General features: G+C 46.1%; 1 protein-coding gene across 2 annotated transcripts; it reads right to left on the bottom strand.

Annotated features, from left to right (window-relative positions):
* Positions 1–175: 175 nt before the first annotated feature.
* HM13 (histocompatibility minor 13) lies at positions 176–27,221 on the bottom strand. 2 transcript variants are annotated; one of them, XM_073607314.1, is made up of 12 exons: positions 27,028–27,221; positions 23,719–23,817; positions 19,346–19,428; positions 18,962–19,050; positions 15,542–15,627; positions 14,964–15,089; positions 14,822–14,879; positions 13,205–13,288; positions 12,168–12,204; positions 10,924–11,026; positions 9,069–9,154; positions 176–523 (listed from the first exon to the last, which is right to left on the bottom strand). In XM_073607314.1, the coding sequence occupies exons 1-12, from the start codon at positions 27,205–27,207 to the stop codon at positions 457–459; spliced, it is 1,098 nt and encodes a 365-aa protein (XP_073463415.1). In that variant the 5' UTR covers positions 27,208–27,221; the 3' UTR covers positions 176–456. The 2 variants fall into 2 exon arrangements, with proteins under 2 accessions (XP_073463415.1, XP_073463416.1); XM_073607315.1 differs by lacking the exon at positions 176–523 and adding an exon at positions 6,674–7,548.
* Positions 27,222–27,602: the final 381 nt, after the last annotated feature.

Genomic DNA, 27,602 nt, shown 5'->3' with positions numbered 1-27,602 from the left:
AATAACTTGAAGGGTTGCAAGGACCCAATTGTCAGGAGATACAAGCTCGTCCTTGGATCTTGTCACATGGTAGAGGATTGACGTCACAGTTTCCATCCCGGTAAACGCAATCCGGGACTGATAATATTCCTAAATACATAACCTTTTTTTCTGTGGAAGAATTGCAGGACAGAGAGACATCTTCACGGATGATTTAATACCATAGAAAGCAAATCCACCATACAAAATATAAAAATATCGGCCCAGCAACACATGACAGGCACAAACGCACACCCACTACGGGTGATGGAGAGGGACAAAAGCTGTTTATGCGCACATATACACAGAGAGCGCAAAGGAGGGGGAGGGGATTGGAGGGGAAGCGGTAATGGGAGGGGGGTAACACAAGGGGCAGCGCTCGACTCCCACAGACTTTTGGCCCTCCCCCTTTCCAGGGAACTGTCAAGGAATGGCAAATCAGTTCTCTTTTTTTTCATTCTCATTCGTTTGATCTGTTGACGTTTCCTTTGGCTGCTCCTCGTATCTGGAAGAAGGAGGGTGGCAATGATCATTCTGCCCCTAGATGCCCCCAGACAACACCCATCGCCAAGACCTTTGGTTATTCAAAACCTCAGGACTCAACTTGGGAATCCATGTGAAAAGGCATCATAAAGCATTTACAAATAGTCAACATTTATTTACAGTCAGTACCAGTTTGACAGCAGTTTTCGTGTGTCTTATGACTGAAATACGGCACGTACTAAAGCTGTTTTTTTTTTTTTTTAAGAAAAATGCAGGTCAAATGTATTAAATAAACACCCTTTTAAATGACATAAGGAAATGAGAAGAAACAGGGGGGAGAGGGAGGGAGGCAGAGAGGAGAGAAAGAGGGAGGGAGGCAGAGAGGAAAGAGGGAGGGAGGCAGGAGAGAGAGGGAGGGAGAGAGGGGGGAGAGAGAGGGAGGGAGAGAGAGAGGGAGGGAGAGAGAGAGGGAGGGAGAGAGGGGGGGAGAGAGAGGGAGGGGGGGAGAGAGAGGGAGGGGGAGAGAGGGAGGGAGAGGAAGAGGGGGTGAGGGAGGGAGAGGAAGAAGGGGGGAGAGAGAGAGGGAGGCAGAGAAGGGAAGGAGGCAGAGAGGGAGGAAGAGAGGAGATAGGAGATAGGAGGCAGAGAGGCAGAGAGGAGAGAGGAGATAGGAGGCAGAGAGGGAGGGAAGGAGGCAGAGAGGAGAGAGGGAAGGAGGCAGAGAGGGAGGGAGGGAAGGAGGCAGAGAGGGAGGGAAGGAGGCAGAGAGGAGGGAGGGAAGGAGGCAGAGAGGGAGGGAGGGAAGGAGGCAGAGAGGGAGGGAAGGAAGGAGGCAGAGAGGGAGGGAAGGAGGCAGAGAGGAGGGAGGGAAGGAGGCAGAGAGGCGGGAGGGTGGGAGTTAGAGAGGGAGGGAGGCGAGAGGATATAGGAGGCAGAGAGGGAGGGAAGGAGGCAGAGAGGAGAGAGGGAGGGAAGGAGGCAGAGAGGCGAGAGGAGGGAGAGAGGGAGGGAAGGAGGCAGAGAGGAGGGAGAGAGAGGGAAGGAGGCAGAGAGGGAAGGAGAGAGGGAGGGAAGGAGGCAGAGAGGAGGGAGAGAGGGAAGGAGGCAGAGAGGGAGGGAATGAGGCAGAGAGGAGGGAGAGAGGGAGGGAAGGAGGCAGAGAGGAGGGAGAGAGGGAAGGAAGGAGGCAGAGAGGGAAGGAGAGAGGGAGGGAAGGAGGGAGAGAGGGAGGGAAGGAGGGAGAGAGGGAGGGAAGGAGGGAGGGAAGGAGGCAGAGAGGAGGGAGAGAGGGAGGGAAGGAGGCAGAGAGGAGGGAAAGAGGGAGGGAAGGAGGCAGAGAGGAGGGAGAGAGGGAGGGAAGGAGGCAGAGAGGAGGGAGAGAGGGAGGGAAGGAGGCAGAGAGGGAGGGAAGGAGGCAGAGAGGAGGGAGAGAGGGAGGGAAGGAGGCAGAGAGGCAGGGAAGGAGGCAGAGAGGCAGGGAAGGAGGCAGAGAGGCGAGAGGAGGGAGAGAGGGAGGGAAGGAGGCAGAAAGGAGGGAGAGAGGGAGGGAAGGAGGCAGAGAGGGAAGGAGAGAGGGAGGGGGAAGGAGGCAGAGAGGGAAGGAGAGAGGGAGGGGGAAGGAGGCAGAGAGGGAAGGAGAGAGGGAGGGGGAAGGAGGCAGAGAGGGAAGGAGAGAGGGAGGGGGAAGGAGGCAGAGAGGGAAGGAGAGAGGGAGGGAAGGAGGCAGAGAGGGAAGGAGAGAGGGAGGGAAGGAGGCAGAGAGGAGGGAGAGAGGGAGGGAAGGAGGCAGAGAGGAGGGAAGGAGGCAGAGAGGAGGGAAGGAGGGAGAGAGGGAGGGAAGGAGAGAGGGAGGGAAGGAGAGAGGGAGGGAAGGAGAGAGGGAGGGAAGGAGAGAGGGAGGGAAGGAGGCAGAGAGGGAAGGAGAGAGGGAGGGAAGGAGGCAGAGAGGAGGGAGAGAGGGAGGGAAGGAGGCAGAGAGGAGGGAAGGAGGCAGAGAGGAGGGAAGGAGGCAGAGAGGAGGGAAGGAGGGAGAGAGGGAGGGAAGGAGGGAGAGAGGGAGGGAGAGAGGGAGGGAAGGAGGGAGAGAGGGAGGGAAGGAGGGAGAGAGGGAGGGAAGGAGGGAGGGAGAGAGGGAGGGAAGGAGGGAGAGAGGGAGGGAGGCAGAGAGGAGGGAGAGAGGGAGGGAAGGAGGCAGAGAGGAGGGAGAGAGGGAGGGAGGGAAGGGGGGAGAGAGGGAGGGAGGGAAGGAGGCAGAGAGGAGGGAGAGAGGGAGGGAAGGAGGGAAGGAGGGAGAGAGGAGGGAGAGAGGGAGGGAAGGAGGCGGAGAGGGAGGGAAGGAGGCAGAGAGGGAGGGAAGGAGGCAGAGAGGGAGGGAAGGAGGCAGAGAGGGAGGGAAGGAGGCAGAGAGGAGGGAGAGAGGGAGAAAAAGGAGGCAGAGAGGGAGGGAAGGAGGCAGAGAGGAGGGAGAGAGGGAGGGAAGGAGGCAGAGAGGAGGGAGAGAGGGAGGGAAGGAGGCAGAGAGGAGGGAGAGAGGGAGGGAAGGAGGCAGAGAGGAGGGAGAGAGGCGAGAGGAGATAGGAGGCAGAGAGGGAAGGAGGCAGAGGGGAGAGAGGGAGGGAAGGAGGCAGAGAGGGAAGGAAGGAAGGAAGGAAGGAAGGAAGGAAGGAAGGAAGGAAGGAAGGAAGGAAGGAAGGAAGGAAGGAAGGAAGGAAGGAGGAAGGAAGGAAGGAAGGAAGGAAGGTCAAAAGAGGAGGGAGGGTGCTGAATAAAAATATTTAAGCAGGTAAAATAATTCTTATGTGTGAACTGTGATTGCTCTGGAGTTGATCTAAATATTGCTCAATGTAAAAAGTATAACCTTTTGGATTAGGAGGCATAAGAAAAACCTATCAGCCTTTAAAGTGCTGTATTTCAGCCATCAAATATTATAAATACACACCAAAGGCAGAATTTACAAAGCTAATAGCCAAGGATTTTTTAAATGACAGTTATTTTCAGCAGAGTCCAATGAGTTTTGAAGAATACAGCCACATGGTTGAATTAGAGAGCCTTACCTTTGTGTAAAAGCTTTGTGAATTGATTCTAAAGCGAGGCATACTGTATATAACACTTTAGGCTCAGAGTGGCACAGAATACGGGAACCTGGCATGGACACAGCAAAAACCTACTCCTTCCCCTGCACTAACTAATCACTCTCATTTACTACAATGCTGACTAAATAGTGGACAATGTCATTGGTGCTCTTACAAGAGGCACTTTGAATTTGCGGTTGTTAAAGAAGGACTCCAATATGCAATACTTTTATGTCCAGCAATATCAGCCCTGTAAATGTGCATTGACCTGAATTAGAGTTCATGTGTACAGCTTCACTTTTTCACTGCAGTTTCCTCTGAGAGGATCTGAACCAGGGATAAGAAAAAAAACCTACAGCTCCCATAATGCAACGGTCTTCTCCAGCTCCACTTCTGTATTAAATCGGAGAATGATGTACTAGGGATGACTACACACACCAAAACACTGGCTAGGCACACATTGAACCCTTTGATCGCCATAGATGTTTAGCCCCTTCCCAACCAGTGTCATTAGTATAGTGACAGTGCATATTTTTTTTAAGCATATATCACTTTATTGGATCCCAAAAAGTGTCAGTGAGTGTCCAATTGTCTGCCACAATATTGTAGTCCCACTATAAAAGTCGCTGATCGCCGCCATTACTAGTAAAAAAAAAACTTTAGTAAATATCCCAAAGTTTGTAGACGCTATAACGTTTCCGTAAACCAATCCATATACGCTTATTGGGATTTTTTTTTTTTTACCAAAAATATGTAGCAGAATACATATTGGGCAAAATGTATCAAGAAATTAGATTTTTTCAATTTTTTTTTATTGGATTTGGTTTTATAGCAGAAAGTAAAAAAATGTTTTTCTTTCAAAAATGTTAAGTCTTTTTATGTTTATAGTACAAAAAATAAAAACCGCAGAAGTGATCAAATACCACCAAAAGAAAGCTCTATCGGTGGGAAAAGAGGACAAGTTTAATTTGGGTACAGCGCTGCATGACTACACAATTATATTTATTTATTTTTTTAGCGCTGGCGCTTATCACTGTAACGAAAGGTCAAGTGAAACCTCCCAAAGAAGAGGCCCAATTCTGTTAAAGGTTGGATTTCTTTTCACTTTTGTGCAATTTCTACTCACTTCTTCCTGTTGTGTCTCTGGAACAGGAAGTAAGGACAAAATCCCCGCAAAGGGGACTCAGACAGCAAAAGAAAGACCTGATAGAAGTTCTAAATACCCAATCTTATCCAAAGGAACTAAAAAACTTCTCAGCAGGACCAAAAATCAGCTAGGAACTATTGACATCACTGGGACTTCAAAGGTTGCATTCTTGGGAATCCTAGCAGAGCCCACTGTATCAAAGTCACCATCATGATTATATTGTTCCGTTAAAGTGTATGTAAACCCTTCTGCTCCCTGATCCTGCTAGAAATCCAGGGCTGTCCTGTGTACAGTGAGGAGAAAAAAAGTATTTGACCCCCTGCTGATTTTGTACGTTTGCCCACTGACAAAGAAATGATCAGTCTATAATTTTATTGGGAGGTTTATTTTACCAGTAAGAGACAGATTAACAAAAAATATGTAGAAAAATTGCTTTTCACAAAAGTTATAAATTGATTTGCATTTTAATGAGTGAAATAAGTATTTGATCAGTCAACAAGATTTCTGACTGCCAGGTGTCTTCTATACCGGTAATGAGCTGAGATTAGGAGCACTCTCTCAATGGGAGTGCCCCTAATCTCAGCTTGTTACTTGTATAAAAGACGCCTGTCCACAGAAACAATCAATCAAATTCCAATCTCTCCACCATGGCCAAGACCAAAGAGCTGTCCAAGGATGTCAGGTACAAGATTGTAGACCTACACAAGGCTGGAATGGGCTACAAGCAGCTTGGTGAGAGGGTGACAACAGTTGGTGCGATTATTTGCAAATGGAAGAAACATAAAATAACCGTCAATCTCCCTCAGTCTGGGGCTCCATGTAAGATCTCACCTCATGGAGTTTCAATGATCATGAGAACGGTGAGGAATTAGCCCAGAACTACACAGGAGAATCTTGTCAATGATCTCAAGGCAGCTGGGACCATACCATAATCACCAAAAAAACAATTGGTAACACACTACACCATGAAGGACTAAAATCCTGCAGCGCCCGCAAGGTCCCCCTGCTCAAGAAAGCACATGTACAGGACCGTCTGAAGTTTGCTAATGAACATCTGAATGATTCTGAGGAGAACTTGGTGAAAGTGTTGTGTCAGATGAGACCAAAATCGATCTCTTTGGCATCAACTCAACTCACCGTGCTTGGAGGAGGAGGAGGAATGCTGCCTATGACCCCAAGAACACCATCCCCACCGTCAAACATGGAGGTGGAAAAATTATGCTTTGAGAGTGTTTTTCTGCTAAGGGGACAGGACAACCTCACTGCATCAAAGGGATGATCAATGGGGCCCATGTACCTTCAAATCTTGGGTGAGAACTTCCTTCCCTCAGCCAGGGCATTGAAGATGGGTGGTGGATGGGTATTCCAGCATAACAAATGACCCAAAACACACGGCCAAGGCAACAAAAGAGTGGCTCAAGAAGAAGCACATTAAGGTCCTGGAGTGTCCTAGCTAGTCTCCAGATCTTAATCCCATAGAAAATATGTGGAGGGAGCTGGAGGTTCGAGTTACCAAACATAAGCCTCAAAACCTTAATGACTTGGAGAGGATCTGCAAAGAGAAGTGGGGCAAAATCCCTCCTGAGATGTGTGCAAACCTGGTGGCCAACTACAAGAAACGTCTGACCTCTGTGATTGCCAACAAGGGTTTTGGCACCAAGTACTAAGTCATGTTTTGGGAAGGGGTCAAATACTTATTTCACTCATTAAAAAAAAAATTACATTTATAACTTTTTTAAAATGCATTTTTCTGGATATTTTTGTTGTTATTCTGTCTCTCACTGTTAAAAAAAAAATACCATTAAAATTTTAGACTGACTATTTTTTTGTCAGTGGGAAAACGTACAAAATCAGCAGGGGGTCAAATACTGTTTTCCCCTCACTGTACCCGCAAGGAAAAAAGTATACTTACCTTGCCCCACCTTTTTTCTCATGGTGCTTAGGCGCGAGTGACATCATACGCCTTCCGGCAAGATCCTGAAGATTACAGAGCAGAACAAATCTGACGAGAAGCCGCACTTGCAACATACTGGAGTGCCTTCATATGATAATTTGGCCCGCTCTGCTTTCTCCAGGAATAATCCTAGAAGAACTGTGGTGTCATGCCCAGCAATGCTGAAGATGGAGGTAAGGTAAGTATATATTTAACTTTTTTTTCCTTACTTTTACTTCTTGCTTTTTTTCTTTTCCAAGTACTATTAGGCATCAGTTTATACAGCTGGAGGGGGCCCAAACCCAATCGGTGGACCTTGCATTTTACTACAAGGCTTGCTTTAAGTTAACAGGCAATCTGGTGTCCAAGCTGGTATATTAGACCTTCCCCTTTTCACATAAAAAATACAAAATGTAAAGCATAGTAATGTACAAGTTGTGCGACACTTTTGCTTCATAGCGAGACCCCAGGCCACAGTCTTTTGATCCAACAGGCACGGTGTAGCCGGATGCCCATCCCATGAATAATAAAAAGGGAGCGGGGTAATCTGTGTGAAATGGTCCCCCCTTACATATTTACAGTTATGGACTCCGGCACATGGAGTTAAATGTCCGCTGGGTAACAGAGGTGATGGGAGTCTAGTCATGTAGTCTTTTGGATGGCGGGTGAGGCTGCGTAAGGGGTTGTGGCTGAAGTGGGAGGGCAGGGCTGCGCCTGTCCGAATGCAGATATGAATAGAGGCCCTTCACATAGAGCTGGGGTTCAACTGCCGCCTGCGGCGGGGGGAAAAGGATTTTGGTTGCATGGATTCAGCCAGGCTGGCGGGAGATCCAGAGACCACCGGAAAGTGAGAGAGGCGAGGAGTGTGAGGTAGAAGTTCCGCAGAGGACTCATAGCTGTGGAGGAGGAGAGGACAGGAGGGCAGCAAGAACAGACCGGGAAGGGTTTAAAAAAAATAAAATAATGGGGGACAGAAGAAAAAAAAAAAAAAAGGAAGGACAAAAGACGAAGAAGCCAAGGCGCATGCATACAGAGGAGTGGAGGGGTCGGGGGGCGCAGGCATACAGAGGAGTGGAGGGGTCGGGGGGCGCAGGCATACAGAGGAGTGGAGGGGTCGGGGGGCGCAGGCATACAGAGGAGTGGAGGGGTCGGGGGCGCATGCATACAGAGGAGTGGAGGGGTCGGGGGGCGCAGCCATACAGAGGAGTGGAGGGGTCGGGGGGCGCAGCCATACAGAGGAGCGGAGGGGTCGGGGGGCACAGGCATACAGAGGAGTGGAGGGGTCGGGGGGCGCAGGCATACAGAGGAGCGGAGGGGGCGCAGGCATACAGAGGAGCGGAGGGGGCACATGCATACAGGAGTGGAAGGGTCGGGGGGCGCAGGCATACAGAGAAGCGGAGGGGGCACATGCATACAGAGGAGCGGAGGGGGCACATGCATACAGAGGAGCGGAGGGGGCACATGCATACAGAGGAGCGGAGGGGGCACATGCATACAGAGGAGCGGAGGGGGCACATGCATACAGAGGAGCGGAGGGGGCACGGGTATACAGAGGAGCGGAGGGGGCACGGGTATACAGAGGAGTGGAGGGGGCACGGGTATACAGAGGAGCGGAGGGGGCACGGGCATACAGAGGAGCGGAGGGGGCACAGGCATACAGAGGAGCGGAGGGGGCACAGGCATACAGAGGAGCGTAGGGGGCACATGCATACAGAGGAGCGTAGGGGGCACATGCATACAGAGGAGCGTAGGGGGCACATGCATACAGAGGAGCGGAGGGGGCACATGCATACAGAGGAGCGGAGGGGGCACGGGTATACAGAGGAGTGGAGGGGGCACAGGCATACAGAGGAGCGGAGGGGGGCACAGGCATACAGAGGAGCGAAGGGGGGCACAGGCATACAGAGGAGCGAAGGGGGGCACAGGCATACAGAGGAGCGGAGGGGGCACAGGCATACAGAGGAGCGGAGGGGGCACAGGCATACAGAGGAGCGGAGGGGGCACAGGCATACAGAGGAGTGGAGGGGGCACATGCATACAGAGGAGCGAAGGGGGGCACAGGCATACAGAGGAGTGGAGGGGGCACGGATGAAAGAATGACAAAGAAAAAAATGTGGGAAAATGTGGTCAGTAGAACAGAAGCCACATGAAAGGCAGAATGGCACACCGGATCATCGTTAAGGGATTGTACAACAAAATGAATGGAGGTGACAAAAAGGACAATGGAATAAAAAAAAAAAAAAAAAAAAAAAAAAAGAAAAGAAAAGCGTCAGAATGCAGAAAATGGTGGGAAAGGAGAAGGAAGAAGAGAAAAAAGGAGGCAGAATCGTGTGAAGAAATTTTCTATACGTCCCCCAACCCCAAATCTCTACTCTACTCCCCCCTCCCCCCCCCCAGGACAAATTCCCATCCTCACCTGAACATCTCGGTCAGCTCTCCTTTGACCAGCGCTACCAGCAGAGGGAAGCCGATGCAGGCCGGGACCAGGTACAGCAAAGCAGGCTGCGGAGGAGCAGAGAACAGTCACATGAGTACAGGACATATACAGGCAGCAATGAGCCACTGGACAGATTTGTCAATAAAATAACACTTTGCAGGGGAGGAAAAAGTATGAAGGTAACAAATAGCACATATGTCATTTTAGAATTGCAGGTACATTTTAGGACTGAACTCCAGTCAGATATGAAAAAAACTAAAATTAATTCAGCTCTATCATTAATACAACTGTCAGGACCAATGTTAATTTTGGCAGCAAATTTCGATTTCGTTTTAGTCTTAGGACTAAAATGGCATTTTAGTTTTAGTCCGATTTTAGTCTTCTGCAATTGTTTTAGTCGTATTTAGTTGACTAAATCTCCAGTACAAGAAGGATATCACCGCTCTAAGAAGGTCAATCAGGAACAGACATCTCCTCCATGCTGGAAGTAACAGGTGCTGGCAATGCTTGTAATGAAATAGAGAGAAAAAGTCCTGGACAGCCGCACTCAGAATAATGAATGGCCTTTATTGAATTTTGATCATAAAAGATACATGCCACAGCAGAAAATTGCAGGAAACTGACGCGTTTCACACTATAGTCAGTGCTTATATAGCTATGATTAAGCACTAACTAGTGTGAAACGCGTCAGTTTCCTGCAATTTTCTGCTGTAGCATGTATCTTTTATGATCATTCAATAAAGGCAATTCATTATTCTGAGTGCGGCTGTCCAGGACTTTTTCTCTCTACTTCTTTAAATCTCCAGTACATTTTAGTTGACTAAAACTCATTTTTAGTCACCTGAAATCGAATGGGTGTAATTAAATTGGAATGCATTAGTCAACATTTCTGTACAATTTCCAAACTCATTATATACTGCTGGAGTGAAAAATCTCTTCTGTTATTATTTAAGGTATTGAGGTATGAACATGCACTAAAGACCAGTGTAAATTTTGAAGTCAAATTTCAATTTAGTTTTAGTTTTACTCTTTCGACTAAAATGCCATTTTAATTTTAGTCCCATTTTAGTCTTTGGACTAAAATGCCATTTTAATTTTAGTCCCATTTTAGTCTTTGGACTAAAATGCCATTTTAGTTGTATTTTAGTCATCTCAATTGTTTTAGTAGTATTTTAGTTAACTAAAATAGTATTCATTTAGTCGACTAAAATGTTTTAGTCATTTTAGTCGACGAAGTTAACACTGGTCAGGACCAGGATCTTAAAGTGGTTATAAAGCATTGTTATTTTTATATATAAAAAAAAAAAACAAACATGCCTACACTTATTTATGTGGAAGAGCCCTTTCACACTGAGGCGGTTTTCAGGCGTTTTAGTGCTAGAAATAGCGAATGTAAAGCTGCCTCCCAATGTCGCCCGAACGTGAAAACCCGAGTGCTTTTACACTGGGGCAGTGCGCTTGCGGGACGTTAGAAAAAGTCCAGCAAGCAGCATCTTTGGGGCAGTTTGGGAGCGTTGTATATACTATATTATGTACATAATATAACTGGGTACTGACATTTATAGGTAAAGTTAATCCGGGGAAAATCCGATTGCCTTTTTTTTCCCCCTGCTGTAGCAAATTGGATCATGCTTTGCTGGGGTTTTTCGCCTTTCTCCGGATTACTGCAGGTATAGGATTGTGTATATGGGATTGTATGATTTTGTTTTTCCCCCTCCTTTTATTGGTTGGACTAGATGGACTTCTTTCAACCAGACTGACTATATTTTAATGTATATTTATCGGTTTTCCTGAGGAGAAGCTTTATAGAAATCCAGATGTTTTATTGCCTCACCTGAGCATGTTTGAAGGTGTGCATCACAAAGATGGTGAGGGCCAGACCAAAGATGTACGCCAAAAAGCTGGTATAGAAGTACGTGTGGGAGTTCTTCTTTAAGCTGTAAAAAAAGAAAAAAAAAGTCTTTACTTAAATGATAGACACATAAGCCATTATATAATGGTTCCTCTGCACCTGGTAAACCTTCTACAACAGGGGTAGGCAACCTGGGGCTCCTCCAGCTGTTGTAGAACTACAAGTCCCATCATGCCTCTGGGAGTAATTGTAACTGCCAGCCTTGCAATGCCTCATGGGAAATGTAGTTCCACAACAGCTGGAGGGCCCCAGGTTGCCTACCCCTGGAGGGCCCCAGGTTGCCTACCCCTGCCCTACAACACATACTAACAACCCTCCATACCATGTTAGCACTGACTAACCAAAAAACAAAAATGAAGGTGGCTGCCGGCACTGCCTAAAAGGTTTACTGTACCGGGGCATTTCATATGGTTTTGCAATTGCTTAGGAAGGTACACAGGTTATCTGTAGATCTCTTCCTTAGGCTATAAAAATTAATTTGCACAGTGAAAGGAAAAAAAAAAATAAAAACGTTATTAAGCCACATGCAACAGGCTGATTGCACAATCACAATATAAACAACCATCATTTGGCTTTAAATAGTTTGTTACCCCAACACTTCATTTTCCTGATATGTGCCTGCTGTACTATATTACTTGTATGAGAAAGTCTCCTGTTCTCTCTGTATTGCTTCCTTTATGTGAAATCCCTGGTGTTCCAGGCTAGTCCCTCTGCTTTCCTATTAAAAACTGACCACACTAAGCAGGAGAGCACACCGTGGTCATTTCTCTAGCTATGCTGGGAACTCCGCCTGCTCTCCTACAATGATCAGACTTATCCTGACACGCCTCCAGCTGCACAGCCATTCACTGGGAAGCTCAATGTGCTGCTGCTTCTCCTCCTCCTCCCCCAGCTCTTATGCAGCTGAGAACAGAAGGAATGTGATCATTTATAAAAAAATTAAAAAAAAAAAAAAGAGAGAAAATAGGTAATAACGTATTTTTATACAAATATGTTTTGCCTTTCATTTCTATTTAAATCTGAATGGGTTGTTTTACAAGGTGATCATTTACAATCATTTTAATGTATGGCCAGAAAAACAATGCATTATTAGCAGCAAGAGCATTTTGGTGCCCCCTTGTGGTTAGTGAGGATACAACAGCGCACTCAACAGGTTTTATATTCACCTGATGTCAAAACGGAGCAGCAAAGCAATGAAGATCCCTGGAAAGATGAAACAGAATACATAGTAAAAAAAAAGTGCTGCAAATATTTATTGATCAGGGTGGATAGTGTCCAAATGGTTAGAGACAGACATTATGGATTTCGGAGATTAACCGCCCCACAAACTTTTATTGCGGCAGGGCAGCCTGTTAGTGCGAAGCAACGTACAGGTACGTCGCAGCTTCTTCTGGGTCTGGGGTGTGCGTGCCACCGGCGACCCGCTGTGATTGTACACAGTGGGACCCAATCAGTGGGTCCAGTGGACTCGATGTTCGTCGGCACTCAGCGATCTCTCCAGAGAGAGGCAGAACGTAAACAAGGCAGATCGCCGTTCTGTCAGTAGGGAAGGCATTGATCTTTTGTTTCTGCTAAGCAGGAACACAGATCTCTCTCTTCCCCCCAGTCAAAAGCAACCCCCCCCCCCCCCGTTAGCAAGCACTCCCTAGGAGCACATTTAACCCTTTTATCGCCCAAGTTTAACCCCTTCCCTGTCAGTGTCATTAGTACAGTGCATTTTTTTTTTTAGCACTGGTCCCTGTATTGGTGTCACTGGTCTCATAGTTTGTAGACGCTATAAAACTTTTGTGCAAACCAATCAATATACACTTATTGGGATTTTTTTTTACCAAAAATATGTAGCAGAATACATATTGGCCTAAATTGATGAAGAAATTCCATTTTTATTACTGGATATGTTTTATAGCAGAGAGTAAAAAATATTTTTTTTTTTTTTTTTTTCAAAATTGTCGCTCTTTTTTTGGTTAATAGTGCAAAAAAAAAAACAAAAACAAAAAGAAAACTGCGGAGGTGATCAAATACCACCAAAAGAAAGCTCTATTTGTGGGGAAAAAAAAGGACATCAATTTTATTTGGGTACGTCGCATGACCGCGCAATTACCAGTTAAATTAACGCAGTGCCAAATTGCAATACATGCTCTGGTCAGGAAGGGGTATGAAACCTTCCGGGGCTGACGTGGTTAAAGCCATACAAGAGCCTTACCTGGAATGACGATGTCACCAAGTCCCAACATGGCAAAATTATTGGCTGCAAGTCCCTTTTCCAACAGGTCCTGAGGAAAGACCACTGAGGGGAACACAAGGAGGGAAAAATAGGGGGCAGATAAGGCAAAGCTAGAACGGTAAAGCTGACCTGAACTTAAAAAAAAAAAAAAAAAAAAAGGGAAAAGAAAAAGCAGGAGAAGAAAAAAAGAAGAAAAAAAGAAGAAAAAAAAAAAAAAAAAAAAAAAAGGGAAAAGAAAAAGCAGGAGAAGAAAAAAAGAAGAAAAAAAGAAGAAAAAAAAAAAAAAAAAAAAAAAAAAAAAGAAGAAGAAAAGAAAAAGGCAGCCATTTCCCACACAGGAAATTGAGTTAATAAAATGTTATTTATGGAAAGCCTAAAGTTTACACAATATATATATATATATATATATATATATATATATATATATATAAAAAATCTCACACAAGGGACATTACTTAACTTCAGTGAGACGTGTCCCTTGTGCTGCCGTGTTGTCATCCTGCGGAAATCTTCCTCCTCTGATGCCCCTCCCTCAACCCCACAATCTTTTGGTGTGTTGGGGGTTAACAGAACTAAGGAAGTGGTCACAGGCACTTATCAGGAGGGCATAGCTATACTTTTCTGCCCACTCCATCCATACTATAGCTTCAATGAATCTAATAATGAAGGAGGACCTTCTAATCATCCACCTGTCCTCCATTCATAAAAGCTGTAGTACAGGATTCTATGAATAGAGGAGCTGGGTGGAAAGGTTGAGCAAAGCTGGGCACTCTTAAGGAGTACCTGTGACAGTTCCCTTAGTTCTATTAACCCCATGCCTTACCAGAAGGTTGCAGCATTAACCCAGTGAAGCCAGGTTTGTATTTAAAGTGACTGTATAGTCTTTTTTTTTTTTTATAAAAACAAACATGTTATACTTACCTGCTCTGTGTAGTGGATTTGCACAGAGCAGCCCCGATCCTCCTCTTCTTGGGTCCCTCTTCTGCTCTCCTGACCCTCCCTCCTGCTAAGTGCCCCCACAGCAAGCAGCTTGCTATGGGGGGGCACCCGAGCCGAGCTACCTCTGTCCATTCAGACACGTAGCCACAACCTGGCCCCTCCCCCTTGCTTTCCTCATTGGCTGACTGACTTTGATTGACTGCAGCTAGAGCCAATGCTGCTGCTTCTGCGCCTCAGCCAATCAGGAGGGAGAGTCCCGGGAGGGATTCGCGGACATCGCTGGATAGAGATGGGGCTCAGGTAAGTGTTAGGGAGGCTGCTACACACAGAAGGCTTTTTACCTTAATGAATTAAGATATAAAAAAAAAACACTTCTGACTTTACAACCACTTTAAATACTGAGAGAATTACAGGAAGGGCAGATCCTGCCACTTAGCAGTCCCTTTTGGAATGGTCATGTAAATCGTCCTAAGAAAAATGGCGGAGTCATTTAATGAGATGTGTGAATTAGGAGAAAGATGAAAACCAATGGACCCGTCTAAGAAAACAAAGGATGGGATTTTGGTGGAGGGAGAGGAACAAGGAGGAAAAGTGAAGATGGAAGGATACTGTTTTTGAATTCTAAGAAACATGGATAAATTGCCATTAGATGCTTACACTTTATTGGCGCTTCAAAGGATTTAGCCACAGTTACCATGACATTGGTCCCAAATACCTAAAATAAAAAACAGCCAATTAGATTCTATTTCAGACGATTACCATCCTCCATATTGTATAACCGGCCCCTCACTGCACTCACCCAGAAGACATCGTAGATGAAGAGCCCCCCCAGCAGAATGCAGCCAGTGCTGACATTGTTTAGGTGAAGCAGCTCCACTCCATTGAGGGCGAACGCCAAACCAAAAAGGTTATTGGCAATCCAGTGCTGGAAAGATATGGCAACACACAGTCAGAGGTCAAAACCAGAAAATCAGGTTATATATATTATTAGTCATGTAAGTAATAAATATTTCTTAGCTGTCTTGATGGGGAAAAAAAAAAGTCTGTCTATAGAGGTGAATAGCTGGAAGTCCCCTTCCGCTGCTAGTTCTCAAATAGGTATAAAATAATAATAATAATAATAATAAATAATAATAATCATCCCATTTTTCTACCATTTCATGATTTGTAGGTTTTATTCAACAGCAAAACAGCTTCAGTTTCTGTGGTTTTCCTTATTTTGAGACGCTTTTTTCCACAAACCCTTCCTATTCCTCACATGCTACATTTTGTCATCTTATTACTATAGTAACTACTTTTTTTTTGTCCTAAATGGAACAAAAAAAAAAAAAAAGTATAAAAGCATGTCCTTTAACATGACTGGGAGCCAGGTCTTACCTTCTTCAGGAGGTACCAGACACCAACCACGCCGCTGATGATGAGACACACCAGATCCCGGGTATCAAATTCATAATTCAATATCTCTGCAAAACACAGAAAAGAAGTAAAAAAATAAAAAAAATAAAAAAAGCAGACTATAAAATACCTTTGAAAGAGAAGCTCACAAATTCACTGCACATCACCCTGAACACACCATCCCCACCGTGAAACATGGTGGTGACAGCACTTGTTGTGGGGATGCTTTTCTTCAGCAGGGACAGGGAAGCTGGTCAGAGTTGATGGGAAGATGGATGGAGCCAAATGCAGGGCAATCTTAGAAGAAAACCTGTTAGAATCTGCAAAAGACTTGACACTGGGGTGGAGGTTCACCTTCCAGCAGGACAACAACTCTAAACATACAGCCAGAATGGAATGGTTTAGAGCAGGGATATGCAATTAGCGGACCTCCAACTGTTGCAAAACTACAAGTCCCATCATGCCTCTGCCTCTGCGTGTCATGCTTGTGGCTGTCAGAGTCTCGCTATGCCTCATGAGAATTGTAGTTCTGCAAAAGCTGGAGGTCTGCGAATTGCATATCCCTGGTTTAGATCAAAGCATATTCATGTGTTAGAATGGCCCAGTCAAAGTCCAGACCTAAATCCAATTGAGAATCAGTGGCAAGACTTGAATATTGCTGTTCACAGACGCTCTCCACCCAAAATTGACAAAATTGGCAAAAATGTCCCTCTCTAGATGTACAAAGCTGGTAGAGACATCCCCAAAAAGACTTGCAGCTGTAATTGCAGAGAAAGGAGGTTCTACAAAGTATTGACTCAGGGGGGCTGAATACAAATGTACCCCACACTTTTCACATATTTATTTGTAAAAAAAATGTTGAAAACCATTTATCATTTTCCTTCCACTTCACAATTATGTGCCACTTTGTGTTGGTCTATCACATAAAATTCCAATAAAATACATTTACGTTTTTAGTTGTAAAATGACAAAATGTGGAAAATGTCAAGGGGTATGAATACTTTTTCAAGGCACTGTAAACATCCCTTGTAATAGGAATAGCACACGAAAGGTCCTGTTTATGGAGAGATCTTGGGTCTATAAGTCCCAACATCTCTCCTCTAGGCTGGAAAGCATGATATAAATATAAACAAATCAATAAATAAAAACACGATCTGAGGTCTCCCAGAAAAAAAAAAAGAAAAAAAAAAATGTCATTGTTTACATCTGCCAGCGCCCGGCGCTGGAAGTGACATCATGACATCGCTTGCGGCCTCCGTGGGTCATAGGGATGGCCGGGGACCATATGGTCCACAGTCAGTTCTATGGTAAACGGCCGTCGTCAGCTGATTCATTCTCCGGCTCCCGGATCACACGGGAGAGACCAGAGAAGCAACGGCGGGAGGCAACGGAGGGAGGCAGGGGGGTGGGTGGCCTCCCGCTGCCTGTAAAAGCAATTAAGCGGCTGAACAACCGCTTTGATTACTTCTACATTGCAGGGAATCACCGGCTGAAACAAAATGTTATCTGAATGATGCCTGCAGCTGCATCCATCATCCAGATATCTCCACTGCAAAGGACAACATATGACGTCCACCTAGGGTTAAGCAGTTAAACACAAAATAACAAAAAGGGAACTAACAATCAATGAATATGACTGACTGGAAAACCACTTTTATGAATAGTTATTTAATATATTGAAAAAATGATTGTAATTTAATAGTAAACCAAAATAAATGAACCAGGTTAGGCAATCTGATAGAAAGTGATTGGATTCTTTAACTCCTTCAATGTGTTTTTTATGGCCAGAGGTTAATGGAAAATAGAGGAAAATTAATGATCTTTAATGGAAAATGACAATTAAACAGACTGAATGATTGGATTAGATGTATGGGCAGAATTAGAGTGAGCAGTGATGGGGCTTCATTGGTTAGGAGGTGGAGGCCTTAGGTACAGGCTGGACACGGTGATTCTGGTCCCAGGTACTCGCAGGCCTCACAAGGTACAACACGTCGGCACTAGAATTAGCATTCTTAAGCGGAGTCAGATTCACTTTATGTGTTTAAGTGCTGGAGACCTGCAGGCTACCCGGCCCCAGGGCATTATCTGTGATCATGTGAACGGATCTTGGCGTTTAAATTAGCTGCTGCATAAAATCAAACAATTAAATGTTATAATCATAGCAACAGTATTGTTACACAGGCACAGAGCCTGTCAATGCTTCCGATACCGTAGAAGCTACACTATAACATGCAGCACATTAATGGGGGACAATTTGCTTGTGCTGTTAAAAGGACAACACAAAGAGTATCAGCCCACATAACTGGTGATGCATATTTCAGCTTGCTGGCTTTGAAACCCCTCAAAGCATCCGGTGGTGAGAGAATCCCACCGAAATTCAGTTTTTCCCCAGCAGCAATGAGAGAGAGAGAGAGAGAGAGAGAGAGAGAGAGCAAGAGAGAGCGAGCAAGAGAGAGAGAGCAAGAGAGAGCGAGCAAGAGAGAGAGAGCAAGAGAGAGCGAGCAAGAGAGAGCGAGCAAGAGAGAGCGAGCAAGAGAGAGCGAGCAAGAGAGAGCGCAAAAGAGAGACAGAGCAAGAGAGCGCAAAAGAGAGACACAGCAAGAGAGAGCGCAAAAGAGAGACAGAGCAAGAGAGCGCAAAAGAGAGACACAGCAAGAGAGAGCGCAAAAGAGAGACAGAGCAAGAGAGAGCAAAAGCGCGAGAGAACACGAGAGAGAGAGAGAACACGAGAGAGAGAGAGAACACGAGAGAGAGAGAGAACACGAGAGAGAGAGAGAACACGAGAGAGAGAGAGAACACGAGAGAGAGAGAGAACACGAGAGAGAGAGAGAACACGAGAGAGAGAGAGAACACGAGAGAGAGAGAGAACACGAGAGAGAGAGAACACGAGAGAGAGAGAACACGAGAGAGAGAGAGAACACGAGAGAGAGAGAGAACACGAGAGAGAGAGAGAACACGAGAGAGAGAGAGAACACGAGAGAGAACACGAGAGAGAGAGAGAACACGAGAGAGAGAGAGAACACGAGAGAGAGAGAACACGAGAGAGAGAGAGAACACGAGAGAGAGAGAGAACACGAGAGAGAGAGAGAACACGAGAGAGAGAGAGAACACGAGAGAGAGAGAGAACACGAGAGAGAGAGAGAACACGAGAGAGAGAGAACACGAGAGAGAGAGAGAACACGAGAGAGAGAGAACACGAGAGAGAGAGAGAACACGAGAGAGAGAGAGAACACGAGAGAGAGAGAGAACACGAGAGAGAGAGAGAACACGAGAGAGAGAGAGAACACGAGAGAGAGAGAGAACACGAGAGAGAGAGAGAACACGAGAGAGAGAGAACACGAGAGAGAGAGAGAGGAGAGGAGGGAAAGGGAGAGAAGATTATCCAGTCTGTCCACATCTCACCTTCCTTGCTCTCCCCGGAGCCCTGAGTGAAGAGCAGTTGATACTGTTTGCTGGGGAAGTTTTCTGGGAAGATCCTGTTCATGAATGGGCTGTAGAAGGAAAGAAGGAGACAATCAGTTGCCTGTTACAGAGAATGCCGAGTGTTTTCTGTGTGTTTTAGACAGATGTGAAAAAGAAATCAGCTTGCTGTATAGATTTTAAAAATCTCATGTCTGTGTGATTTGTATATATAGTGTATGTACCACAAGGAGAGACATATGTGCTCATTACATCCTCATGCTCTGGTGACCACTTTACAGCACTTTTCTGATCTCCCTGAAAACAATGCACTGCCCATGAGGCTGAGGTCTTCTCTACCATGTAGGGTCAGGCATGCTTCCTCACCTGATTGTGTGTGCCAGGGCCAAGACTCCCAGGATGAAGAAATACATTGACAGAAGAAGATTTATATACTCCTGTGAGAAGATCTGTGGAGGGAAAGAGTTTTAGAAGACACATTAGATTAAATCTCAGTATATATATATATTTGTGAGAGCCAGCACCAATACAGACAGTTGGTAACCTGGTATGTTTCCATCAAACCACCAAAATTAGACAAACACAGGGAGGGGGAAGCTGCATCCAGAGAATAATTTATTTGCTCTTTAAAGTGGAATATTATTCAGAAAGTAAAGTCCTGCTTGATGATTTCAGGCTGCCCCCTATAGTTGTTATGTAAAACATTATTACATGCCTACACTGTTTAAGCACTTCAATACCGGGCACTTATACCCCCTTCCTGCCCAGGCCAATTTTCAGCGCTGCCGCACTTTGAATGACAATTGCGAGGTCATACAACACTGTACCCAGACTAAATTTTTATCATTTTGTTCCCACAAATAGAGCTTTCTTTTGGTGGTATTTGATCACTGCTGGGATTTTATTTTTTGCGCAACAAATAAAAAATGACCGAAAAAAAAAAAAATAGACGGGCACCAATGAGGCTGCACTGATGGGCACTGATGAGGTGGCACTAATGGATGCTTATGGGTGGCATGGATGGGCATCACTGATCTGGCAGGCATTCATAATGGGCACTGACTGGCTCCATTTGTGGGCACTGATTGGCATATATTGGGCACACAGTGGCATCCCTGGTGGCCATCCATGTGTTGGGGGCTTCCCTGGTGGTCCAGGGTTGGCATCCACGGGGAAGCTGCACTGATAAACAATCAGCGCAGACACCCCCCTGTCAAGAGAGCTGCCGATCGGCTCTCCTCTACTCACATCTGTCAGACACGAGTGAGGAAAAGCCGATAAATGGCTCTTCATGTTTACATCATGATCAGCCGTGATTGGACACAGCTAATCACGTGGTAAAGAGCCTCCGTCAGAGACTCTTTACCGAGATCGGTGTAGCAAACCGACACACCACCAATCGCCGCGATGCGCGCCCCGGCAGTTATCCTGCTGGACGTCATATGACGCCCTGTCAGGCTAACTGAACCACTGCCCAGCCTATAGCAGAATGACGGCTGGGAAGTGGTTAAAATCCAGTAATACGCTGTCCCACCATGCTCTACACATGCTCAGTTGCTCTCCCCTTTTTCGGCCCTGTTTAATTTGTAGAGTCCGCTTTGCTGACAGCTTAAAGATTTACTGCTGCTCAGGGGCTCTGGGCTTCAGCAAAATGGCAGCCTCCAGCAAGAAAAAGGAGAAATGCTGGAGGGAATTTACAGCACTCATTTTGGTATCATAATTATTAATGTGAAATGTATGTTTCTTGCTAAAAGAACATTTTTTTTTTTTATCAAGGTATGGGTAAAATTCCACTTTAAGAAGCAAAACCGTACGGCAATGTTTCAGGCAACCCTGCCTTTTAGCAAGCTAATTGCAATCAGATTAGTAATAGAGCTGAAGACCTGAAACGACATAAAAAGGACTCTTGCATACGGGAGTAAAAAACGCTGCCATTTTTTACTGAAATGATTGTTGTCTATGGAACCATGCACACAGCTGAGTACAGATCAGTATTACAGCATTGAATAAAGAGCAGAGACACAAAAATAGAAAATGATACATTTAAGTGCATTAATTTACTTGCGTAAGCGCGTTTCCTCGTCTATAAGCATGATTACATGACTATAAGTGTGTATATTACAACAGAAATGTAGAAGAATTTTACTCGTCTATACTCAACATTACTCAGGTCATAAAGGAGAAGTACAGGGAAAGCTTGTTTGGCTGTACTTCTCCTGAGGATCACAAGAGTACAGTGTGTTCTGCACTCCTGTGACCTGTTTTCAGCAGACAGCGGGCTGAAGCCTACTGTTGGCTGATGTCACAGAGCCAGGGCAAGATTGGGACAATGAAGTCAGGATCCGCCCACATGCCTGGACCGGCACCGCCCCTCTCACAGAGCAGGTCCCACCAACTCCAACATTCATGTACTCAGCTTGAAAAAAAAAAAAAAATTCCAGTGTTCCTGTCCTAGTGATGGTAAATTATTACACCCGTGTGCAACTGGCCTTAGAATACAAAAGTAAAAATTGGTTTTAAAAAAAAAATAAAAAGATGTAAATTAACAACATCATTATCTGTCAGGTGTAAATGCTGAGTCAGGTGTAAAATGTCTACTTCAGATTCAAAGGGATTCTGCAACACAAAGGAATAAAACAGTAAAATACATATCATAGACACAAATGAAGATCAAAGTCACCCTAGCGGTGACAAGATCCTTAACCACTTCAATACCGGGCACTTAGACATCTTCCCGCCCAGGCCAATTTTCAGCTTTCAGCGCTGTCGTAATTTGAATGACAATTGCGCGGTCATGCTAAACTGTACTCAAACAATTTTGTTTATCATTTTGTTCCCACAAATAGAGCTTGCTTTTGGTGGTATTTGATCACCTCTGTGGTTATTTTTTGCGCAACAAATAAAAAAAGACCAAAAATGTTGAAAAAAAAAACAAGTTTTTCTTTGTTTCTGTTAAAATTTTTTGGAAATAAGTACGTTTTCTTCTTCAATGACGGGCACTGATATGGCTGCACTGACGGGCATTGATACGGAGGCACTGATGGGCACCGATGAGGTGGCACTGATGATGAGCACTGATATGCGGCACCGATGGGCACTCATAGGTGGCACTGATGGGCATTTGTAGGTGGCATTGATGGGTACTTATGGGTTGCACAGATGGGCACTGATAGGTGGGCACGGATGGGCACTGACAGGTGGCACCGATGGACACTGATGGGTGGCACTGATGACACTGATTGATGGCACTGATGTCCCTAAGGGTGGCATTGCTGGGCATCAGTGCTATATAATGGTGCCAGTGCCCATTTGTGGGCACAGATTGGGCACATGTGGATGGCCATGGGGTACATACCTGGCCATCCACATGTTGCCCCTGTCCCTGGTGGTCCTAGTTGTGATCCCTGGTGGTCCAGTGTGGTGATCTGAGGGGGGGCTGCGCTGACTGACCCCTCCCTGTCAGGAGAGCCGCTGATCGGCTCTCCTCTACTCACGTCCATCAGACGCGAGTGAGGAAAAGCCGATCAACGGCTCTTCCTATTGACATCGTGATCAGCCGTTATTGGACACGGCTGATCACGTGGTAAAGAGCCTCCGCCGGAGGCTCTTTACCAAGATCGGTGTAGCGTTGTGTCAGACTGACACACCGATCGCCGCGATGCGCGCCAGGCGCGCGGCGGCATGTTATCCTGCTGGACGTCATATGACGCCCAGTCAGGATAACTGAACCACTGCCCGGCCGTCATCTGCTATGGGCCAGGCGGGAAGTGGTTAAAGTGAAACTTCACTCTTCCAATCCACACCTTTTTTATTTTATTTTTTTATTTCTTCAGTTACTTCCTGGTTTCTTGCCTAGGCAAATGATGTCATACATCCCAGGAGTCTCCAGGAAGTAGGGAGGGGTATTCTCAGATAAGCACATCCTCTTGCCTGCATGCTTGAGCTAAAGGTAGATGGAATCCAGGAAGTAAATGCTACATGAATCATCTGCCCTTACTCAAAATGGCCACGGCCAGAAATGCTAAGGGGGGGGGGGGGGGGGGTTCAAAGTGATTTTTCAACAAAATAAAGCATGGAGTGGTGTGAGGAGTTAACTGACAGGGGTTACGACCCTCCCTGACTCTACCCAAAATGAAAACAGAAATTGCTTTTAGTTCTACTTTACTGGAGAAATTGTTGTTACACAAGATAAACTCCAAAGTCATTTCCTAGTTCATTACACAAGTCTCACTCCTGTAGTGGTAGCTGACACGCATGAATGCCCTCTGTATTGGTTAATGATGTATATAGACTCTCTACATGCCAACTTACTGAACACATCTCAGAGTCTACAGGGAAAGTAAATCTATTTATAATTATTATTATTATTATTAATAATAATCAGCTGTAGCTCCAAGCTAACCCTTTGATTTTTTTTTATAACTTTGGAGTAGCAATCATAGGCCGGCTCTCTTATGGATGAGTATTTATACCTGGTGACAGCCTCTGTTACTTTGTATCTTGTATAAGCAATGATTACATTGTATTCCAATGGTGTCATTTCTGGTGTGCGGCTCTATATACATATCACTGAATTGACTGGAGTGAGCTTGATAAAAGGACAGGCATGTCCCAACATTGCTGTATGCTTTTGCTTCTGAATCAGCAACAACACTTCAGATACTCCAAAAGGGGGAGGCAACGACACCCCAGATATTCCGGGGTGGTGGGGGGGGGGGGGACAACTCCCCAGCACTCACCTTAAAAAAGATGTAAAGCCCAAAAAGGGTACAACTGGCGATGATGGGAAAGCGGGCCGCATCCCGGCTGGTAATCGTCTCTGGCATGTCAGAGGCATTCTGGGGACAAACAACATAGAGTTATAGAGTTATAGAGGAGAACTGATAATATATTGCTGTATGTGTGTGGTATTGGGACATGGACAGAGAGGAGATCATAGAAGAAGAACGGACAGAGGGGAGGAGATCATAGAAGAAGAACGGACAGAGGGGAGGAGATCATAGAAGAAGAACGGACAGAGGGGAGGAGATCATAGAAGAAGAACGGACAGAGGGGAGGAGATCATAGAAGAAGAACGGACAGAGGGGAGGAGATCATAGAAGAAGAACGGACAGAGGGGAGGAGATCATAGAAGAAGAACGGACAGAGGGGAGGAGATCATAGAAGAAGAACGGACAGAGGGGAGGAGATCATAGAAGAAGAACGGACAGAGGGGAGGAGATCATAGAAGAAGAACGGACAGAGGGGAGGAGATCATAGAAGAAGAACGGACAGAGGGGAGGAGATCATAGAAGAAGAACGGACAGAGGGGAGGAGATCATAGAAGAAGAACGGACAGAGGGGAGGAGATCATAGAAGAAGAACGGACAGAGGGGAGGAGATCATAGAAGAAGAACGGACAGAGGGGAGGAGATCATAGAAGAAGAACGGACAGAGGGGAGGAGATCATAGAAGAAGAACGGACAGAGGGGAGGAGATCATAGAAGAAGAACGGACAGAGGGGAGGAGATCATAGAAGAAGAACGGACAGAGGGGAGGAGATCATAGAAGAAGAACGGACAGAGGGGAGGAGATCATAGAAGAAGAACGGACAGAGGGGAGGAGATCATAGAAGAAGAACGGACAGAGGGGAGGAGATCATAGAAGAAGAACGGACAGAGGGGAGGAGATCATAGAAGAAGAACGGACAGAGGGGAGGAGATCATAGAAGAAGAACGGACAGAGGGGAGGAGATCATAGAAGAAGAACGGACAGAGAGGAGGAGATCATAGAAGAAGAACGGACAGAGAGGAGGAGATCATAGAAGAAGAACGGACAGAGAGGAGGAGATCATAGAAGAAGAACGGACAGAGAGGAGGAGATCATAGAAGAAGAACGGACAGAGAGGAGGAGATCATAGAAGAAGAACGGACAGAGAGGAGGAGATCATAGAAGAAGAACGGACAGAGAGGAGGAGATCATAGAAGAAGAACGGACAGAGAGGAGGAGATCATAGAAGAAGAACGGACAGAGAGGAGGAGATCATAGAAGAAGAACGGACAGAGAGGAGGAGATCATAGAAGAAGAACGGACAGAGAGGAGGAGATCATAGAAGAAGAACGGACAGAGAGGAGGAGATCATAGAAGAAGAACGGACAGAGAGGAGGAGATCATAGAAGAAGAACGGACAGAGAGGAGGAGATCATAGAAGAAGAACGGACAGAGAGGAGGAGAACATAGAAGAAGAACGGACAGAGAGGAGGAGATCATAGAAGAAGAACGGACAGAGAGGAGGAGATCATAGAAGAAGAACGGACAGAGAGGAGGAGATCATAGAAGAAGAACGGACAGAGAGGAGGAGATCATAGAAGAAGAACGGACAGAGAGGAGGAGATCATAGAAGAAGAACGGACAGAGAGGAGGAGATCATAGAAGAAGAACGGACAGAGAGGAGGAGATCATAGAAGAAGAACGGACAGAGAGGAGGAGATCATAGAAGAAGAACGGACAGAGAGGAGGAGATCATAGAAGAAGAACGGACAGAGAGGAGGAGATCATAGAAGAAGAACGGACAGAGAGGAGGAGATCATAGAAGAAGAACGGACAGAGAGGAGGAGATCATAGAAGAAGAACGGACAGAGAGGAGGAGATCATAGAAGAAGAACGGACAGAGAGGAGGAGATCATAGAAGAAGAACGGACAGGGAGGAGGAGATCATAGAAGAAGAACGGACAGGGAGGAGGAGATCATAGAAGAAGAACGGACAGGGAGGAGGAGATCATAGAAGAAGAACGGACAGGGAGGAGGAGATCATAGAAGAAGAACGGACAGGGAGGAGGAGATCATAGAAGAAGAACGGACAGAGAGGAGGAGATCATAGAAGAAGAACGGACAGAGAGGAGGAGATCATAGAAGAAGAACGGACAGAGAGGAGATCATAGAAGAAGAACGGACAGAGAGGAGATCATAGAAGAAGAACGGACAGAGAGGAGATCATAGAAGAAGAACGGACAGGGAGGAGGAGATCATAGAAGAAGAACGGACAGGGAGGAGGAGATCATAGAAGAAGAACGGACAGGGAGGAGGAGATCATAGAAGAAGAACGGACAGAGAGGAGGAGATCATAGAAGAAGAACGGACAGAGAGGAGGAGATCATAGAAGAAGAATGGACAGAGAGGAGGAGATCATAGAAGAAGAACGGACAGAGAGGAGATCATAGAAGAAGAACGGACAGAGAGGAGATCATAGAAGAAGAACGGACAGAGAGGAGATCATAGAAGAAGAACGGACAGAGAGGAGGAGATCATAGAAGAAGAACGGACAGAGAGGAGGAGATCATAGAAGAAGAATGGACAGAGAGGAGGAGATCATAGAAGAAGAACGGACAGAGGGGAGATCATAGAAGAAGAACGGACAGGGAGGAGGAGATCATAGAAGAAGAACGGACAGGGAGGAGGAGATCATAGAAGAAGAACGGACAGGGAGGAGGAGATCATAGAAGAAGAACGGACAGGGAGGAGGAGATCATAGAAGAAGAACGGACAGAGAGGAGGAGATCATAGAAGAAGAACGGACAGAGAGGAGGAGATCATAGAAGAAGAATGGACAGAGAGGAGGAGATCATAGAAGAAGAACGGACAGAGGGGAGGAGATCATAGAAGAAGAACGGACAGAGAGGAGGAGATCATAGAAGAAGAATGGACAGAGAGGAGGAGATCATAGAAGAAGAACGGACAGAGAGGAGATCATAGAAGAAGAACGGACAGAGAGGAGATCATAGAAGAAGAACGGACAGAGAGGAGATCATAGAAGAAGAACGGACAGAGAGGAGGAGATCATAGAAGAAGAATGGACAGAGGGGAGGAGATCATAGAAGAAGAACGGACAGAGGGGAGATCATAGAAGAAGAACGGACAGAGAGGAGGAGATCATAGAAGAAGAACGGACAGAGAGGAGGAGATCATAGAAGAAGAACGGACAGAGAGGAGGAGATCATAGAAGAAGAATGGACAGAGAGGAGGAGATCATAGAGAATGGACAGAGGACAGATAGGAGCCCCCTCTCTCACCTTCCCCCGGGCACAGGTGACACTCCTCATGGCCCCGAAGAAGATGGGGAGCAGGGCCATCCCCAGCAGGCTGCCATAGGCCAGAGCGGTTCCCTCCGGAGAGCTTAGCAGCTTGGCCGTGCCGTTCCCGGGCACCTCGGTGCTGTCATTGTTTAGGGCGGAGGGTTCCAGCTCCGCCATGTCCGGGTCCTCGATGTGTTGATCACGGTTCGCCGGTGTAAGGACACGTTACCAATAGATACCGGAACTGACGTCAGATATGCGCGACTGACTCCGCTCCGCTCTCTTCCCTGGCAACTGGCTCCGGCGTCACTAGGGGGCGGGGCAGGGTCCCTAGCAACGGGAAGCTGAACGGGTACCAGGCAGCGGTCAGAGCGCATAGCACCGTGTACATGGGAGAGCTAGACTCCGCCCCTTCCCATCACTACACCTCCTCTCCTTATCACTCCGAGTATTCCACCCTTTATCCTCATCATCATCACTCCGAGCATTCCACCCTTCATCATCATCATCACCCCGAGCATTCCGCCCTTCATCATCATCATCATCATCACTCCGAGCATTCCACCCTTCAT

The sequence above is a fragment of the Aquarana catesbeiana genome, linkage group LG12, assembly GCF_042186555.1.
Source record: "Aquarana catesbeiana isolate 2022-GZ linkage group LG12, ASM4218655v1, whole genome shotgun sequence".
In the NCBI taxonomy this organism is placed as follows: domain Eukaryota; kingdom Metazoa; phylum Chordata; class Amphibia; order Anura; family Ranidae; genus Aquarana; species Aquarana catesbeiana.
The sequence above is the reverse complement of the archived record's forward strand: the minus strand, read 5'-3'. Positions and strand labels throughout refer to the sequence as shown.

Excerpts from the sequence above, each read along its gene's own strand:
- HM13 (XM_073607315.1), bottom strand. The coding sequence starts at position 27,207 with ATGGCGGAGCTGGAACCCTCCGCCCTAAACAATGACAGCACCGAGGTG. Across the intron at positions 23,818-27,027 it reads TCACCTGTGCCCGGGGGAAG|AATGCCTCTGACATGCCAGA; the intron begins GTGAGAGAGGGG and ends GTTTGTCCCCAG. Across the intron at positions 15,628-18,961 it reads CTCCGGGGAGAGCAAGGAAG|AGATATTGAATTATGAATTT; the intron begins GTGAGATGTGGA and ends TGTGTTTTGCAG.